Raw genomic sequence first — 19166 nt, forward strand, 5'->3', positions numbered from 1 at the left:
CACACTCATAGCGCTCTCAATGCTTTGTGTGTATTGAATGCATTTACGTTGGACGCGTTCACTCACAATACACATAAAGCATTGAGAGCGCTGTGAGTGTGAAGAGATGAACTATCTGTATGAATTGTACAATAGTTTAACACACAAATCATTGAGAGCGCCCTGAGTGTGAGGAGACGAGCTATTGTATTCTGTACAATATATTCACTTTGTTTACACACGACGTGCTGTGTTGTGACATTTCTGTGTTTTCTTCGTTCTTTTCGTTTGGGATTTTGAGAGTGTCGGACGCCATTGTGAGTATTTTTCTGTGCAGTTCAATATTTTCAGTGCTATTTAAGTTCAATTGCATTTATAGATGTGCCAAATCCAATATGTTAATACATTTTGTATTATGATAGTATTTTATTAGGATGCTATTAACTATTAACAACCAATTCAAAAAAAAATTGTCAAAATTATATTCTTCACTTCATCGTCATTCGAAGTATGTCTTCATAATGAGATTAAAATAGTTGAAATAATTTTGTTTTATGTTTTTTTTTCTTCAAAAAACATAGCGCCATTATGGAGGAAATGCAATGTATTGTTTGCGGTATCAAATTCGTATCTCATACCACCTTCCTCTATCATGCCAATTTGCACAGTCTAGAATCATTTTCGAATGCAGCTAGAGATCTGCATTTGGACTTTGCTATATTAGAACAAAAGAGATTTTATTATAGATACATTCAGTATCTATATGACAAGCATCCAATACAAATTAAAATTGTACTTATATCGATGAATTTACTGGACATATTCAATGATCTTTGTTACCGATTCCGGGTGCAGATTACAAAAATCTTCAAATTTATTTGATTGGGAATGAAAACGATGAATTGAGTCAGCAGTGTACGATAGCGAATAGTAGAAGAAGAGAAATAATTGGCGAGCTATAGAAAATGTTCCATGAGCACAACGAATTGATTAGACGATTTGAAATTGCACTTGATCGTATGCCCACTGATAATCACAGGATTGTTATTCGTGCGGATAAAAGACCTGTTGGTGACGACGCCAGAAGATTTAATGCACCGGCATTTGATAGTAATGATGTGGCCATTGTTATTGTTGGTGCTCAATTTGAACCACGTGACATTGTTCTTAAACGTCGTAACGATATATTGCACCGTATATCTGAAACTCATCGTTCATATGATGCCTTGCAGTATCCAATATTATTTCCATATGGAGAAGATGGTTATCATTTTAATATCAAAATGAAAAATCCTACAACAGGTGAGTTCAATATCAGGTTTTGGTATTGTATTAAAAATCAGCTAATAAATGTTGTTAATCATTTTTAGGTGTGGATGTAATTAAAAAGGTCAGCGCAATGAATTACTATGGCAATCGATTAATGCTTCGAGAAAATGAAGACAATTACATTGTGAAAGGCCGTCATTTATTTCATCAATTTGTTGTTGACATGTATGCCAAAATCGAAACCGAACGTTTAAATTACATTAGATTTAATCAGCAAAAATTGCGTTGTGATGAATACATACTGAAATCAAAGTTTTGCGAATGATTTCAGGAGTATCGCGAAGAGACCAATGGGAATATCGTATAAGAAACGAGAGAATTTGAGATGAAGTTGTAAGAATGTCGAGACTGAGATGGTTTGGACATGTCCAGCGTATGGGTGATTTGCGTTTACCAAAGAAGATTTTGTATGCCGAAGCAGATGGACCGAGAAACAGAGGAAGACCCCGTAGACGTTGTGATTTGAATGTTAGAGGGTATGATTGGTGTAGAGAAACTCAAGACCTGGCTCTCAATAGGGAAGTTTGGAGAGGAATTGTTAGAGGAATTTGAGTCTAGTCGTTTCGTAAAAAACCACACACCGAAAGGTACAATCGGTCTATAAATGATTGTTGTTGTTTGTTGTTGATGAATACATACATTTACGTGATGCTATAATTAATGATGGTTACACCAATGGTTATATTGCCATCATCGTGAACAGATAGTCCACGGCATATGCAAGAATATTCGCAGGATGGAATGGCATACGTATGGCGTGATGGTCGACCGGATTTATTTACTACTTTCACTTGCAATCCGAAATGGACCGAAATAAGTGATCATCTATTGCCCGGCCAATCACCAATAGATCGGCATGATATTACAGCACGTGTATTTGGACAAAAACTGAGGTCTTTCGTGGATTTTATTGTGAAATATAAAGTTTTTGGTGAAGTTCGCTGTTGGATGTATTCCGTGGAGTGGCAAAAGAGAGGTTTGCCTCATGCGCACATTTTAATTTGGTTAGTCAATAAAATAACATCAGAACAAATTGATAATATCATATCAGCAGAAATACCTGATAGAACAATTGATCCAGAATTATTTGAAATTGTCACAAAAAATATGATTCATGGTCCGTGTGGTGATATGAATCGAAATTCTCCGTGTATATTCCAAACGTTACCCAAGGTTATCCATTATATCGTCGTCGCGCTATCGAAAACGGTGGAAAAACGGTTGTTATAAAAATGAATAATCAAGACATTGAAATGGATAATCGCTGGATCGTACCATATTCGCCATTGTTATCAAAAACTTTTAAAGCCCATATAAACGTTGAATACTGCAATTCTGTCAAATCAATAAAATATATTTGCAAACACATAAACAAAGGAATCGATATGGCCGTTTTTGGTGTTGTAAATGAAAATAGAAATGATGAAATTCCTCAATATCAACTATCAACAATCGGCATTATTCATTTATACAGATGATGGTAAAACCAAAAATATTTTTTTTTTCTTTTTATTTGGAAATGTATGGTATATGACTACAATCAACAGAACCAAAGCCCTCTTACAGATCATAATCACGAGATAATAATTTTGGGTTTTTAATATTAATAAATAATTGATTTAAAATAATAATGGTGAAAGAATGGTAGAATAATATGAGAGTAAACTGTTTTAAGTTGATAATGATAAAAGAAAAAAGAAATATAGTATATAAATGAGGAAATGTAATTTAGTTGCATTAGGAAGTCATAACCTATCTGAAATTAGGCCATAGTTCATTTGGTAACGATGAATTGATAGCATGTTTAGAACGAGTCAACGAATTCTCCAGTAGGTCAATGTCAGAAAAATGATCATTATGTTATCTTTTTAATCTTAGAGCGCGGGAGAAATACTCAATATTCGTTGTGACTGCCGGTACATAGAAAATAGATGTGAATCTGGTTACTCTAGCAGGAACATTTATATATTATTATATATTGTATATGAAAGAGCACTTGAATAATAAAACTGATTTTGAAATGACGTTTTTTTTGTTTCTTTTCTTATTATTTTGCCCAGCGAAGTGGGCAGGGTTCAGCTAGTACTATACTATTTTTTTTATTTTGAAAGTATGTAAAGATTTTGATTTTCTGTAGAACGATTAAATATCTCTTTTGATGGAAACTAAAATGACCAATGTTTGTTTTTTTTTTGTAATAATTACTAATAATAATGATAAATGTTGTTTATGCAATTGATTTTGATTTTAATACGTAAGTACATAAGTATGCAATGGAAAGAGAGCAAGAGAGTAGAGTATATGCTCTAGAGAATTTATGCGATATTATTTGCTATGTTCAATTCATCAACAATGAGCGCGTCAATAATGTAACAAATTGTCATCTAGCGCAAACTTTCAGCTCTAGAAAGTAAGAGGTCGATGATTCTTGACATTTTTTTTAAACTGAAAAATTGTGTTATCTATGGCAAATGTTGCACAGTTGAATTGCGATTTCGCGCAAGGTATTTATGAAATCGAGTACGATTAATTAGAATTTATTATCAAATATATCGTCGGTTCTTTTTATATTAATAAATCGTTGGTTATAATAAATCTGTGGAGGTCGATTTATATGGAAAATCGATCATTTTTCATATAGAAAAATATCGATATTTCAATGAGCTATTAAAAGATTGCACTTCTTTAAAAGTGATTACAAACGCCCGGAATGCTGACGGAAACCCATGAACTTCACGAGATCGAATGACTGATGAAGTAAGTGATTTGATTTTTTATTGCCCAAGGATTTGGACGAAAATAAAATTCTGAATATATCTGAGAGCGTCTAGGATGTACCGAGTTTATCTCAAAAAATTTTTGAAGCAAGATCATATATGAAATACGAGTCAAAACTGCAAACAATAAAGCACATAAGTTCATTGCACAAAAAAGCTTATTTCATTAGAAAAAAATTGTCATTTTTGTTTAAAAAGAAAAAAGTAAAAGTTGGAATAGCAAATCAAATAAACTAGTGTTACAGACAGTGATCTTTCATACACATTGTTCACGTAAATCAACAAAGTTATGCCTTGTTTGCTTAAATATCTCAACAGATAATCATGAAAAGACATCTCGATTTTGTATTTTGTTTCACAATAAATTGAAATATGACACCGTGAATTTGTTGCAAAATCAAGTTCAAACAAACGACATCTGTAAACCACATACAAAAAGAAAAGGCGTTCATTTCGTTGAAACCGATTATATTTCAAACAAAGTATTAAATTATTTTGCAAAACTAATATTGAATAAAAACTTGTCGAATTTGAATAAAAATTTAGATTTTTTAACTGCCAAAATTGAGCAAATTCGCTATGTTTAAACCTTTAAAAACAGTTAATGAAAATGATCGAAAACAACCATTCAATTTAGTGATGCTCGTTTACAAATTGCACCAGTAACGGGTGTGATACATAAAAAAACGGCACTGTCGACATACACTATATAGTAGGGTGGGTCAATTTGTAGGGGGCCGAAAAAACCTTCAAGTTCACATCGCGATTCTGGTTCTATGGGTCATAACAAGCATTTTTGCCCAAGGAACCATATGTCTAAAATGAATTTTGAGCCTGCGGATTTTTCTACGTAGATATTTTCCAAAATATTTAAAAATCGACTGAGATATTCAGTTTTCACAAAAAGTAAGATCCCTCCATTAGGGGTCAAATACTATGAGACTATGGGGTATTTTGTGAAAATTGGCTCGGAGGGCATCTGGAAAAAACACTTTCTAAAGGTTTTTTGGCTAGGGGAAAATGACTCGTTGTAAGTTCATAAGTATCTGTAAGTTTCACAAGTTCGCGTAAGTTCTCTTGAGTTCTATATACATTTTTGTAAGTTCGTCCAAGTTTTACGTAAGTTCCTATAGATTACTAGTAAGTTTTTCAACGTCAATTGTTGTCATGTTGTAAATGGTAATAAATGTTAGTCATGTTGAATCAGATAGAAAATAATTTGTATAAATATGTCGAGCAGGTTTTCGGTAAAAAAATACCAAGAAATATAAATTCGTCTAATTAGACGTCACTTTTGAAAGAGTCGGTTTTGATAGTGAATAATCAGTAATAAGTATGAGTGTTGAGAGCGATGCTTCAATATCAAAATCAGGTCTTTCAAGGATGATATCCAATTTTCTAATTGGATTGGTATTTTATTTTAAAATACGTTCTACTTTTTTATATAAATTATTTGCAGCGTGAGATGTAATTAAAAAAAGTTGACCAGTATTGTGTCATTTGACTACTACATGTGCGACTGTTTCTGCGTGTTGACGCTTATCGAATTTACAGCAGTGTGTTAATGTATATGGACAAAGCGTTAGTTCGTAAAAGTTCTCATAAGAAGCGTGCGATTTCATAAGTTCGTCTAAGTTTTGGTAAGTTTTTCGTACAATTCTATAGGTTTCGTCGAACTTATAAGTAGTCATTTTCCCCTAGTTTTTTGGCATGCTGAAGCCGAATTTTTGGGTTTCAGGTCAAAAAAATCAGGTTAAGGGGTTATGACCCCCGACCCCCTAGGGGGTGGGGGGAGTTGGAGGGCAGCTGACCCAAAAAATTTCTCTCATCATTCTGAACAACTTTGTAGAACATAATTTTTTGATCCGATGATAAAATCGACATCAACAAAAAAAATTTGGAAAAAAAAAGAAGTAAATGACCATTTTTGCCAGTTTTTGTATGGAAACCGTATCAAAACGTTATTATATCGCAAAATAAATGTCAAAAATGGACTCTTCGACCCCAAAAACCCCGCATACACATTTGGCTAGAGAAAAAAATAATGTTTTTTTTCCTTTTTAATGCAATATCTCAGTCGATTTTTAAATATTTTGGAAAATATCTACGTAGAAAAATCCGCAGGCTCGAAATTCATTTTAGACATATGGTTCCTTGGTCAAAAATGCTTGTTATGACCCATAAAACCAGAATCGCGATGTGGACTTGATGCAAAAAAAATTGGTCCACCCTACTATATGGATATAAAGAATCTTGTGTTTATAAATAACATTAAGACACACAATCGGCAGAAGGCACACATATTTATGTGTTGTGCACAACATACGTAATGTTCATTATGTGACTGTGCATGTGGTTGCTGACGGACACACGGTAAAATAAGTAAGATAGTGCGTGTTGTAAGTTTCGTTTTTATTTTAGCAGGCCTTTAAGGTTTTTATGCTTGTTTGTACTCGGGCATCGATTTGGTTGTTGTCGACGACGACAACAACAACAACAATAACAACGAAAACGACGGTGACGCTTCTGTGTATATGTTGAATTTTCCATTTTCATTTTGTTCTTTTCTTTTTGCTTTGATTTGCGACAACGGGCGAACGTCGTTTTGTTTTGTAAAACTTTGGTTTGTACTGCCGCCGAATGCGAGAAGGGCATTTTCGGAAAATTGCACATACATAATAATCCAATATATAGAGGAGCTGGTTCCAAACCGGATCTCTTCTTGAATAAACTTGACCATTAAAGGTTTTCTTAATTGATCATATAAAGTCAAATAGCCACTCAAAAAATGCATTTTGTCAATCAAATCTCTTGAAAACTTAAACATATTTTGTCAGTGGAATCATAAAAAGAATATTTCGAAAAATCTTGTTCGGAAAAGGGGATCCACTTTGAAGCGTTTTCCCCTACATATATATTGAATTTGCAATTTTTTGTTTCATCTCTCTTTTACTCTCTCGCATTATTCACACAGTTTTGTCGGTCTCGATTTTCGCGTGTTGTCTGCCCTATGTATGAGTCGGCAACTAACGGAAAATGCTTCACCATATGTATATCCATCCGTACTAAATAGATATATATTATACAACGAATAGCGAACATTTGAAAAAAAGAGAACGAGAAATGAATTTAGTATATTCGAGGCTGCAATAGAAAGCGTGTCAGACCACCGTCTCATATTGTAAGGAGAGCGATTTTTTGTTGTTTATCTCGTCATTCACATTTTTTTCATTTTGAATGTATCCGTTCGGTTTTACACTCGAATTTTTCGATTATTTTTTCTTCTTGTTGGTTCGGTTCAGTTAATTCGTCGCTGTCTCGTTTTGTTCTATCACCAATAACAGTTTTTTTTCTTCCTTTTTTGTAAATTCGGGCCGATGAATACACATCGACCGATAAAACGCGAAACTATTTGCCAATTAATTGATTTTCCAGTGAGATTTGGTCGATTTATGTTACGTGTGTTGGGTCATTTAATTGTTGCCATTGTTATTAGAAATTGTGTAAAATTCAAAATAAATTACGCGCGGCAGAGTTAACGGTATGCTCTGAATTGTGTATGAATTGTGAGAATTTTTGTGATGTTTTTTATTGTGGTGCGTGTGCTCAGCGATTTGATATTGAAATAGTGCGGTTCTCACAGGACTGAATTTGCCAAATGCAATTTCAATATAAATTTTATTTAGCTCATTCGAAAATTTGATTTGTGCGCGCTGGTGGTTTATGACAAAAATGTTTGCGTACGCATTTGTGCGTGTATTTGTCAGTGAACAATGATGATGATGATGATGATGATTCCGAGTAGTGACTAAATATTGCATCGAATCCCAAAACTGACTTAAGAGAGACAGAGAGAGAAAGAGGACGGAAAAAGAGATGTATACATTATAATGTTGCAATCAAATTAAACGGGTGACTCTCTCACACTTCGCACGGATTTTTATTAACTCAATTTTATTGATATATCGTCGTAGTTCGAATTACGGTTGGAATATTCATGCGAAAACATGCGATCTCGTGTGTTTGCATCATTTTCGATCTCTCTTTGTGCGATATTCACGATTTGTCTTGTGTTGAATTAGAACTGTGTTGGCACAAATGGGTTGAGAAATTTTTGCTTTAAATATACAGTAAAATTGTTGTTTAAATAATTTTCAAAGCGCTACCAATTACCCAACCAAATGAAAATGAGTGAAAATGTGACGAAATGTGAATTGATATTTGCCGTTGAAATGTCATACTTAAATATCCGCTGAATTTACGGAACAAAATAAAAACCGAATAGCAGTAGAAAAAAAAACTATTCAGAACAGAGAGACAGTGAAAGAGTGAGAGAGAGAAAGAGCGAAAGAAATTCGGCATCGGGCTGATGATGATGATGATTTCACCGGGGCCTCGAATATTATTTTCGACGTTTAGCTCAATGCCAAAAATATCTTGTAAAACTCACTCTCTATCTCATTCTGATTGTGTCTTATGATTCGTTTTTCCGTTACTCGGTATACGCAGCTCCTTCTCATTCACACCAAGCTCGGTGGCTAGTTTTATTCTTCCTTTCTTCGTTTTTTTGTTGTTGTTGTTGCCGCTTTTTTTTATAGCGATCATTGCGAATATAGTCCGTGTGTGCGATTTACTTATGTGGCTATGCGGCACACACAAGCCAATCTATGCGTTACACTTACTTTCGTTGAATATGATTATGTTTGCGAACGCGCAAACACCGAACTAAAACTGTCTGTACCGACACGTGCGTCCGACACTGTTGACTCTGTGCTGTGTGTATATTTATTTGCGATGAGCTTTTAGCACGTATTGACTTCAACTAAACACACATACACAAATAGAAAAGAGACAAAAATCTAAGCGAAACTCGGAAAGAATGGCATGATCAATTTTTTTATGTCGAGAAGTGAAATATTACCTCATATGTAATCCATGTATTATTTAATAAGTTTGCGATTATATTTCAAGCAAGAAATTAACACCAACCCATTTTGAAGAAACATCAAACACATTACGCCATACATATGTAGAACAGATGACCGAGTTCACAATGAACTGACATGCTTTTTCATTACATTTTAACCAGATCCAAGGCCAAGTTTGAAACCATTACATACCAGTACATATGGAAGCTGAAGATTAATTATAACTATACAGCATACATATGATAAAAGCTCATAAACTCTTGAAGACGGAGAAAGAGCTCCAGAAGAAAGAGAGTCAGAGGAGAAAAAAGGATATATTGTGTTAAAACTGTGAAATAGATGACAATATGATTGTATACCAGTTGACCTTTGCCATTGGTTTTATCCGAGTTCAAGTTCGTGTCGTAGTGTATGTATGTACAAAAGTACATAGCTGTTTCTTTTTTCATGAAGTTTCCAAGTTTATAGTGTCAAGGAAGTGTATGTCATTGCAACTGAGTCTGAATGCTACATTAATTGTTGTTTATGAGTGTAATGTTATCCGCTATGTTGAACCGATGTATGATTTTACACACCCTCCCCCCACAATTATGTGTGCGTATTATTAAAACTGTAAATGAAATACAGTAAAATGGAAGAGAGCGAAAAGTGTGTTTTTTTCTGTGCTAAACACTATTTGTAAATTCAAAACACATAAATGTATCATTTTTGATTCTATCTCATTTCAGCAAGTCTGATAAGAGTTCTATGTGGCGTATTTAATGAAATTTGAGAGCGACACACAAAGAGAAAAAGAGAGAGAGAAAGATAAACGCGAAACGAATTAAAGCTGACATAAAAGTTTGAAATAAAACTACCTGAATTGGAGTACTCCGAAACTATATTGCGTCGATTGTAAAAAAAGGGTAGCTTGAATTAATTTAAGTCATGCCTTGTAATTTTACGACGTTAAATAATAATTAGCCCGAAAGAAGAACAAAAAAGGAAACTACCTGTCGACGAGTGCAAACCCAACCAAATAAATGTAAAACTTCAAACGAATCGCCACTCATTTAGTTTAAATACTTCGGAAAAGAAGAAAATATCGATAAATTGACAACAGAACGAACAAAAATAATAAGTTAAATTAAAGTGTCTTACGTTCAGCTGAAAAATGGCTGAAGCGGAAGGAGGATCGGAGCAGGATGATGTTTCGTTCTTACGGACGGTGAGTCCTTATTATTTACATTTAAGTCGAAGTGTTCACTCGAAAAAAGAAGGCATCGCATGATTGAATTTTGTTTTTGGCCAAGGTCATTTCATATCTTAATTATAATAAAACTGTAGGAAGACATGGTGTGCTTATCATGCAACGCCACCGGAGAACGTGTCATGCTAGCGGCCGAAGGATTTGGTAATCGTCATTGTTTCCTTGAAAATATTGCCGATAAAAATGTGCCACCCGACCTGTCGCAGTGCGTGTTTGTCATCGAACAAGCGTTATCAGTTCGTGCTTTACAGGAATTAGTCACAGCTACTGGCAACGAATCGGTATGTAAAATTGTTTTCACCTATCCATCTATATATCCATACCACTCGGAATCGATCGAACTCCATTTTCATCGATAGCTCTGGTGATGATGGACAAAAGATGTGTCGTTGTAATTGTTTTTTTTTTTTGTAATTTCATTCGAATCATATCTCATAAGAGAGAATTTTTTTAAATTTTTGATCTTGTTACTCTATATGGTATGTTCACAACATACTCTCTTCAACTTTTGCGAGCTATATTCATTCGAAATTGCGAAAATTGTATGAACGGTGAAATGTATTCAATAATACCAGATTTGTGGTGCTTTTTACATCGAAAACAACTAAAAAAACTTTCTTCGCTCGCAGTTTATGCTCTCTTACACGCACACACATTGGCTATATACATGATAGACTATATATGTACAATTATTATGATGAACTTAATTTTCTACTAAATGAATAAAATGAACGAAATGAAAAGCATATTATAATAGTGGGCTTATGAACAAAAAGCTTTTATAAGCCGTTTGCAAAAACTATCGAAATGAGGAAATGTTTCGTAGATGATAGAAAGAGGATCACTCCAATTTTGCACATAAATCAAATTTTAAAACAACGTGTTTTATTCATGGAGCACTCAATTATTAATTTGCGTTCTCACTGTATAGCTGTATAAACATAATTGCATTGTAGACGATTTTTTTTTATAGATATACAATTGCACACTTGTTCATTTTTTTTCTTTCACTTTTAAAAGAGAAAAACAAATTATTCTTTTAAATTAAAACACAAAAACTAAACAAACAAATAAAAATGATATGTATAACTCTTTGTCTATCACATTGTGATCGTGTTACAGGAGGGAGATTCTCTAGTGAGTATTTCGACATATATATTCTCGTAGATTTGACACTGACCTCCACTTCCACATTGCTTATGATGGCTTTTGATCAAGTATTTTACCACCCAATCCATCCATTTTAGTTCCAATCATTTTTTTCGCATTGCAATAAAAAGAACACACCGATTTTGATTTATAGTTATTTGGCTTTTATGCACCGATTTCTAATGAGCTCAGTTCGTGAGAGCATTATAACGAACACGTCGTCTTTAGAACTCACATACATAGTAGACATGCGGTTATATTCTAGGTGTGCTCGGAGGCGCTATTTAATCAAACAATCAAATCGTCAAAATCTCGGAACATTTACTTTTTTCGGACCATTTACTGTTTTCATCAATTCAAATTTCCAAATTATATACACGAAATTCGATTGTTTGAATATTTAGTGTATTGTAGAAATAGCTGTTTTAGACTGCATGGTAAAACTAATGTTTTGTAGAACACCTTTATACGTAGACTGAGAAAAGAGTTGAAAATCACAAAATATCTGTATAAAAAATGCGTATGTAAATGACTTCCCAACCTCTATATCTATCTTTTGATGCCACTTTCCAATATATTTTTATCGTCGATACTTTTTACTAATGTTTGTGGATTTTCAATAGGGTAAAGGTACTGGATCCGGTCATAGAACTCTACTTTATGGCAATGCAATCCTATTGCGTCACCACAACAGCGACATGGTAAAATAAATGCTTTTTTTCTTATGAAATCATATTAGTCTTGCAAACTTTTCTAATCATTTAACCCAGGTCAATATCAATTGAATAAAATGTTTAAATGTCTTTTTTTCGATAGTATTTAGCATGTTTATCAACGTCTTCTTCCAACGATAAGCTATCCTTTGATGTTGGTTTGCAAGAGCACAGCCAGGGTGAAGCGTGTTGGTGGACTGTTCATCCAGCCAGCAAACAACGTTCTGAAGGTGAAAAAGTTCGTGTTGGTGATGATTTGATTTTGGTATCAGTTGCCACCGAACGTTATTTGGTACGATTTTTTTTCTCTATTCAAATTTTAAGTTATTACACACATGTGTATATCCCAAGTTCAGACGAATCATAAATTTCTGTCTGAATGTAAAGAATTGAAAATTTATACGTTATATATGGTTTTGTAGCACACAACGAAAGAAAACGATCAATCAATTGTAAATGCTAGTTTTCATGTAACACATTGGTCTGTTCAGCCTTATGGGACTGGAATTTCACGAATGAAATATGTTGGTTATGTATTTGGAGGTGATGTACTGCGATTCTTACATGGCGGCGATGAATGCTTGACGATACCAGGAACATGGTCAAGGGAACCCGAACAGAAGTAAATTCAATTTTTTCTAATTTTAAACTTTAATTTTTTTTAACTAAAAAAATTGCATAATTTTCCAGCATCGTGATATATGAAGGTGGTTCAGTGATGTCACAGGCTAGATCTCTATGGCGTCTGGAATTGGCACGAACAAAATGGTCTGGTGGCTTTATCAATTGGTGTCATCCGATGCGAATCAGGCATATCACAACTGGACGATATTTGGGTGTGAATGACAATCAGGAATTAATATTGGTAATTAAAATAAAATGCCATATGACATGTATAAGACGTTTAATTCATTTTTTTTAAATATTTTCATAAATAGTTAAAACAACAAGAAGCTGATATTAATAAGACATCATTTCGTTTGCGACAATCGAAAGATGAAGCAATCAAAGACAAACTCGAAGACAAAGATTTGGAAGTGATTGGTGCACCGATTATAAGATATGGTGACACAACCGTCATTTTACAACATTGTCAAACCGAATTGTGGCTCAGTTACAAAAGTTACGAAACGAAAAAGAAAGGCGTCGGCAAAGTCGAAGAGAAACAAGCCATTTTACATGTTGAAGGTAAAATGGATGATTTTCTTGATTTCTCACGATCACAAGAAGAAGAATCGAAAACAGCTAGAGTTATACGTAAATGTAGCAGTTTATTCACCAAATTCATTAAGTAAGTAAATGAAAGAGAGCGAACAATGTTTCAGTCAGATTTTTTTTACAAACATTTTCACATTTTCAGTTCATTGGAAACATTGCAACAAAATCGTCGTCATTCAATGTTTTTTCAGTCGGTAAATTTGGCCGAAATGGTAATGTGTTTAGAGGATTTAATCAATTATTTTGCACAACCCGAAGATGATATGGGTAAGTTTAAGTTTATTTTTGATAAAATGGTAAATAATTTGTCATTTTCTGTAATTTATAACATTTCTACAGAACACGAAGAAAAGCAAAATCGTTTTCGTGCCTTACGTAATCGTCAAGATTTATTCCAAGAAGAAGGTGTTCTCAATTTGATTCTCGAAGCCATTGATAAAATAAATGTGATTACATCACAAGGTTTTTTGGCTGCATTTTTTGGTGATGAAAGCGGCACTCATTGGGAACTCATTTCTGGTTATCTTTATCAATTGTTGGCCGCCATAATCAAAGGCAATCACACAAATTGTGCACAATTTGCAAATTCAAATCGATTGAATTGGCTTTTCTCCCGTTTGGGATCGCAAGCGTCCAGCGAAGGATCCGGTATGCTTGATGTATTGCATTGTGTATTGATTGATTCGCCAGAAGCGTTGAATATGATGCGAGATGAACATATTAAAGTGATCATTAGTTTGTTGGAAAAACACGGTCGTGATCCAAAAGTATTGGATGTTTTATGTTCACTTTGTGTGGGTAATGGTGTTGCGGTGCGTTCGTCACAAAATAATATCTGCGATTATTTATTGCCCGGCAAAAATCTTCTACTTCAAACACAATTAGTTGATCATGTTGCAAGGTAATTTAGTTCATTTTCTATATTATTTTGATAATTTTTGATTGTTTCATTTTCATAATTTTTTTTTAATTTCGTGTGCAGCATTCGGCCAAATATTTTTGTTGGTCGTGTAGATGGTTCGGCTACGTATCAAAAATGGTATTTTGAAATAACAATGGATCATATCGAGCAGAAAACGCACATGACACCGCATTTAAGAATTGGCTGGGCCAATACAACCGGCTATGTGCCTTATCCAGGCGGTGGTAAAAAGTGGGGCGGCAATGGTGTCGGTGATGATTTGTATTCGTTCGGTTTTGATGGTGCATTTCTTTGGACGGGCGGTAAAAATACGCCAGTTCTTCAAGATATACCACTCGAACCATATATACGAAAAGGTGATGTTATCGGTGTTGCACTTGATTTGAATGTTCCCATAATTTATTTCACATTCAATGGTCAAAAGGTCAAGGGAACTTTTCGCAATTTCAATCTTGATGGAATGTTCTTTCCGGTCATGAGTTGCTCATCGAAATTAAGGTAAACTTTTTGCAAAAATAAAAATCCATATAATTTCAACTTTAACAATTTTGAATTAATTTTCAGTTGTCGCTTTTTGCTCGGTGGTGATCATGGTCGTTTAAAATACGCGCCGCCATTTGGATTTTCACCATTGGTTCAATGTCTGATGCCACATCAAATATTGAGTTTGGATCCTTGTTTTTATTTCGGCAATTTGAATAAAAATGTCATAGCGGGTCCATGGTTAATTGAAGACGATACAGCTTTCGTTCCGAATCCAGTAGATACATCAACAGTCACATTGCCATCATCAGTTGATCAAATCAAGGATAAATTGGCCGAAAATATCCATGAAATGTGGGCATTAAATAAAATTGAAAGCGGTTGGATGTGGGGAGAGCGTCGTGACGACTTGCATCGTATTCATCCGTGTTTGACACATTTCGATAAATTACCAGCGGCCGAAAAGCGTTACGATTGCCAATTAGCCGTACAAACATTAAAGTGAGTCTTCTATCGTCCATCTTAAATTTGGATTTTTGGAGTCAACTTTTAGTTCATAAATGTCAAATTGAATCTTTTCTCGTTTTTTTTTTTCTCTCGTCAGAACAATAATTGCCATTGGCTACTACATAATAATGGACAAACCACCGGCTCGAATTCGTCCAATTCGATTACCAAATGAGCCGTTCATGCAGGGAAATGGTTATAAACCAGCACCACTTGATTTGAGTGCCGTTACTTTAACGCCAAAACTCGAAGAGTTGGTCGATCAATTGGCCGAAAATACGCACAATTTATGGGCAAAGGAGCGCATTCAACAAGGTTGGACCTATGGATTGAATGAAGATTCCGATACATTGCGCAGTCCACATTTAGTTCCGTACAGTAAAGTCGACGACGCAATTAAAAAAGCCAATCGAGATACAGCGTCGGAAACGGTTCGAACACTTTTGGTGTACGGTTACAATTTGGATCCACCGACCGGTGAAGGAAACGAAGCACTACTTGCAGAAGCGCTACGCCAAAAATACGCCGCATTTCGAACATATCGTGTCGAACGAAATTATGCGGTTACATCGGGGAAATGGTACTTTGAATTCGAAGTTCTTACTGCTGGTCCGATGAGGGTATGTAAATTTAAAATTAATTTAAAAATGAAAAAAATAGCAACTAGATATGGTCATTGATTTCACAGGTCGGTTGGTGTCGTACGGATTGTAAACCAGGTGTTATGCTTGGTGCCGACGATGGTTCAGGATGGGCATTTGATGGTTACAATGTAAGTATTTGCTTCATTTGAAATTCAGACACAAAAAGAAGAAGAAGAAGAGGAAAAATATAAAGAGGAAGTGATTTTTCACGAAAATTAAAATCAAAGAAAGGAAATAGCATATTCAACTATTTGTTTTGGGTTGTATACACATTTATCCATGATATGTATATTATTGACATATATAACACGAAATATTTAGCTGAAATACGAAAAATAGGTCAGCAAGTTTTGTGACTTGATTCGAGAAAAAAAAAACTGAACACATGAACGAGCGAGAGAGAGAAAGAGAGAGTGAAATAAAACAGACATTTCAATATTCCTTGGGTTAGTACGTGATGAATATTATTAGTTGTTATAGACGAGCGTCTCTCAGGCAGTCATAGTGAACAATACGAACAACGTATAGAGGAAAAAAGAAAACAACCATTGAATGCGTATATTTTTAGATGGTACGCGCAGCATTAGAAACGCGCACACAAGACGTCTAGAAAGCAGAAAACCAAATGAAACGAAACCAAATAGCACTCATTATAGTAAAACGACGACAACAACGTCTCCCATAATATAAATGATTTGTTTAGAAACAATGAAATGTGTTCAGCCGAAGGTGAATTCATATGTTCCCAATTTTTTTTTACTCACTTTGTGATCGAGGATTTTTTTATACAGACTTTTATGTATACGAGAATGTACGCTTCGGAATAAAAATCGTTTCCAAAAATAAGATTTTATTTCATAAAGAAATAGGAAAATCAAACTATTTATAATTTATATAAAAATGAAAAATAAAATAAAATTGAACCAATTGCTTATCATATGTAGGAAGAAAAAGTGTATGCCGGCTCAACTGAGTCATTTGGCAGACAATGGGTACCTGGCGATGTGGTTGGCGTCTTCCTTGATTTGGTTGATCATACTATCAGTAAGCCAGTAAAAAAAAAAAAATTAATGCAAATGAAATCAACCAGTGTGTCCATAACATATAGAAATAGCACTAAATAGTGTCGATATCTATACTATATTGGTCCACTATATATGTAAGATATTCCGCAAGACACCGTAGCTCACGATAGAAGTGAGTGCGGACGGCAAACATGTTGACGCATACACACAGTTCTTTCTACTGCCGCATGGCAATTTGTGATTTTTTCCGTCTACACTGGCTTCGATCGTGCGATACGGTGCCGTGCGACAATATCTTTCATATATAGTGGACCGATATAGTATAGATATCGACACTATTTAGTGATATTTCTATATATTATGGACACACTGAAATCAACAAAATAATATAAGCAATAGGAAAGCATCTGAATTGTGAACATGTCTAATAATTTGCGCATTGAATCCAAATTAAACTCTTTACACGATTAAAATCTCATAAATCCATTTTCATTCAAGATTTCATTGTGAATGCACACAAATTATGTACCGAATTTTAGCATTTAAATGAATCACGGCTAGACTTTATTCGCTTATTTTCACATCTACGAACAATTCACACACACGCAGAATAGTTATTGGTAATCGCTATTGTGCAATGCAAAGATGTACACATTGAATCTGTATGTTGTTTGTACATATTTGATTTGAATACAAAAGTTTTCTACGAAATTTTGATACATCTATTATTGGAAAAAAGTTTCATATGTGAACGATATGTGTATATTCAAAATTATAACACTGTTTCGAAGTCAGCCAATTTGTCATAATTAGTCAGTCATTTTTATGCACACAAGTGTGCATGAGTTTTGAATCTTGTAAAGTGTTTACTTGGATTGCTTAATCAAATAATATTTGTATGCTATGAATTCATGTTGAGAAATATTTTTCACTTCAATAACACCTTAAAAATCAGAAATGTGCGCAAGGCGTTACCTCCTCTGTTATAAGAAATTTTCAATTTTACACTAGATGCCGATGTTTTTTTGTTTGCTTTCCATTTGTGAAATCTGGCTGCCCGGAAAATGAGTTCGCGCATTACTGTTGCAAATAGATAAAGGTGGCAAGAAATGTCCACGTTCACGGAAAGGGGCAATTTTATCTGCCTGTCTAAAAAAGTTGGCCATTGGACACCCTTTTTCTCCGAACTACATTGATGTCCACCGTTTTGTCCGAAACGTGTTTGACAGGGTGTTTTATCGGACACACTTTTTTCTGTTGCCACCTTTACACAATTTTACTTTTTAATTGAATTTTTAACTTTTGAAATGGTTTGCGAATTTCAAATTAATTGCTCGCAGAATTTTGGTATTTTAGAACTTTGTATCGAAGAAATTTCGCTGAAATAATAATCTGTTCAAAAAGAACGTATGTTGTCTCAATTTTAACGGTCTTAGATTTTTGTCTATTAAAGTTAAGCTATTAGACAAGTCTTCTCCTTCCTAAAAATAAAAAATAACCAAGACATTTTTTGCTCTTCAATTTTTTACCAATTACATTGAACAATTTTTTTTAAAGATGACCAAAATTGAAGAGAACATAAGTTTCTTTTAAATAATGGAAGATTTTTTCAGCAACACGCAAATTCAATGTTTATTTTGCTCTCATAAATTGTGTGACTTTTTTTTAGCTTATGCTTGAATAAAAAATAAAACTAACACAAAATAATCAAATTCGATTAAAAATTATATATCTGTTTGTACAAATATTGTTGAAAATCGAATGAAAAGCAGACTAATTTTTGATAATTACAAGCTAGCTTACAAGCATGTCGTTTTCACACACTTTCTGTATTTATATAGTGCGCTTTATTGGTATGCCTTTTTTTTCATTCGAGTGTATTAATGTTTTGATATTTAACTCGAAATAAATTTGAAGCTTCGAAAATGCAAACAAAATAAAACCATAAAATGTGTCATTTTATTTGATTGAATAAAGGTTTTTCGTTGAATGGTGAACTATTGATGGATACACTTGGTGGCGAAACGACATTTGCTGATGTTACAGCTGCTGAAGGTGTTGGATTTGTGCCATCTTTTACGCTAGGTGTTGGACAAAAAGCCCGACTTGTCTATGGTCAAAATGTTGATTCACTGAAATATTTCACCACTTGTGGTTTGCAAGAAGGTTACGAACCATTTTGTGTGTAAGTAAATTACGATATGAGATTTTCACCAAATGAAAACGACATTTCAATTAAACAA

The 19166-nt window shown here is 34.1% G+C and overlaps 2 protein-coding genes across 9 annotated transcripts in view; both read left to right on the top strand.

Moving 5' to 3' along the window:
* Window positions 1-121: 121 nt before the first annotated feature.
* LOC116352658 lies at window positions 122-3333 on the top strand. 3 transcript variants are annotated; one of them, XM_031785402.1, is made up of 4 exons: window positions 122-296; window positions 561-1281; window positions 1350-1473; window positions 1580-3333. In XM_031785402.1, exons 2-4 carry the CDS (start codon window positions 945-947, stop codon window positions 1635-1637), a joined length of 519 nt encoding a protein of 172 aa, XP_031641262.1. In that variant the 5' UTR covers window positions 122-296; window positions 561-944; the 3' UTR covers window positions 1638-3333. The 3 variants fall into 3 exon arrangements, with proteins under 3 accessions (XP_031641262.1, XP_031641260.1, XP_031641261.1); XM_031785400.1 differs by having other exon boundaries at window positions 132-296; window positions 1350-3333; XM_031785401.1 differs by lacking the exon at window positions 122-296 and adding an exon at window positions 394-487 and having other exon boundaries at window positions 1350-3333.
* Window positions 3334-7180: 3847 nt separating this feature from the next.
* The window catches only part of LOC116352229 (ryanodine receptor), a 29472-nt gene continuing 17486 nt past the window's right edge, over window positions 7181-19166 (top strand). For 4 of the 6 annotated variants that reach the window (XM_031784649.1, XM_031784653.1, XM_031784652.1 and 1 more), the window contains exons 1-16: window positions 7181-7266; window positions 9742-10220; window positions 10340-10543; window positions 12035-12112; window positions 12228-12416; window positions 12547-12746; window positions 12815-12989; window positions 13063-13415; window positions 13485-13609; window positions 13682-14243; window positions 14325-14762; window positions 14829-15248; window positions 15352-15874; window positions 15943-16026; window positions 16843-16942; window positions 18901-19108. In XM_031784649.1, coding sequence (XP_031640509.1) covers window positions 10167-10220; window positions 10340-10543; window positions 12035-12112; window positions 12228-12416; window positions 12547-12746; window positions 12815-12989; window positions 13063-13415; window positions 13485-13609; window positions 13682-14243; window positions 14325-14762; window positions 14829-15248; window positions 15352-15874; window positions 15943-16026; window positions 16843-16942; window positions 18901-19108 — 3713 coding nt within the window. In that variant the 5' untranslated portion in view covers window positions 7181-7266; window positions 9742-10166. Of the gene's footprint in view, window positions 7267-9741; window positions 10221-10339; window positions 10544-11384; window positions 11400-12034; window positions 12113-12227; window positions 12417-12546; window positions 12747-12814; window positions 12990-13062; window positions 13416-13484; window positions 13610-13681; window positions 14244-14324; window positions 14763-14828; window positions 15249-15351; window positions 15875-15942; window positions 16027-16842; window positions 16943-18900; window positions 19109-19166 lie in introns of all 6 variants that reach the window. The other 2 variants (XM_031784650.1, XM_031784651.1) reach the window with 1 other exon arrangement.

Source organism: Contarinia nasturtii, unplaced genomic scaffold (assembly GCF_009176525.2).
Source record: "Contarinia nasturtii isolate CC-2019 unplaced genomic scaffold, AAFC_CNas_1.1 Cnas_scaffold_187, whole genome shotgun sequence".
NCBI classification, from domain to species: domain Eukaryota; kingdom Metazoa; phylum Arthropoda; class Insecta; order Diptera; family Cecidomyiidae; genus Contarinia; species Contarinia nasturtii.

What these genes read in the sequence shown, in the direction of transcription:
- LOC116352658 (XM_031785400.1), top strand. Translation starts at nt 945, where the DNA reads ATGTTCCATGAGCACAACGAATTGATTAGACGATTTGAAATTGCACTT. An exon ending in AATGAAAAATCCTACAACAG is followed by an intron (nt 1,282 to 1,349) that starts GTGAGTTCAATA and finishes AATCATTTTTAG; the next exon opens with GTGTGGATGTAATTAAAAAG.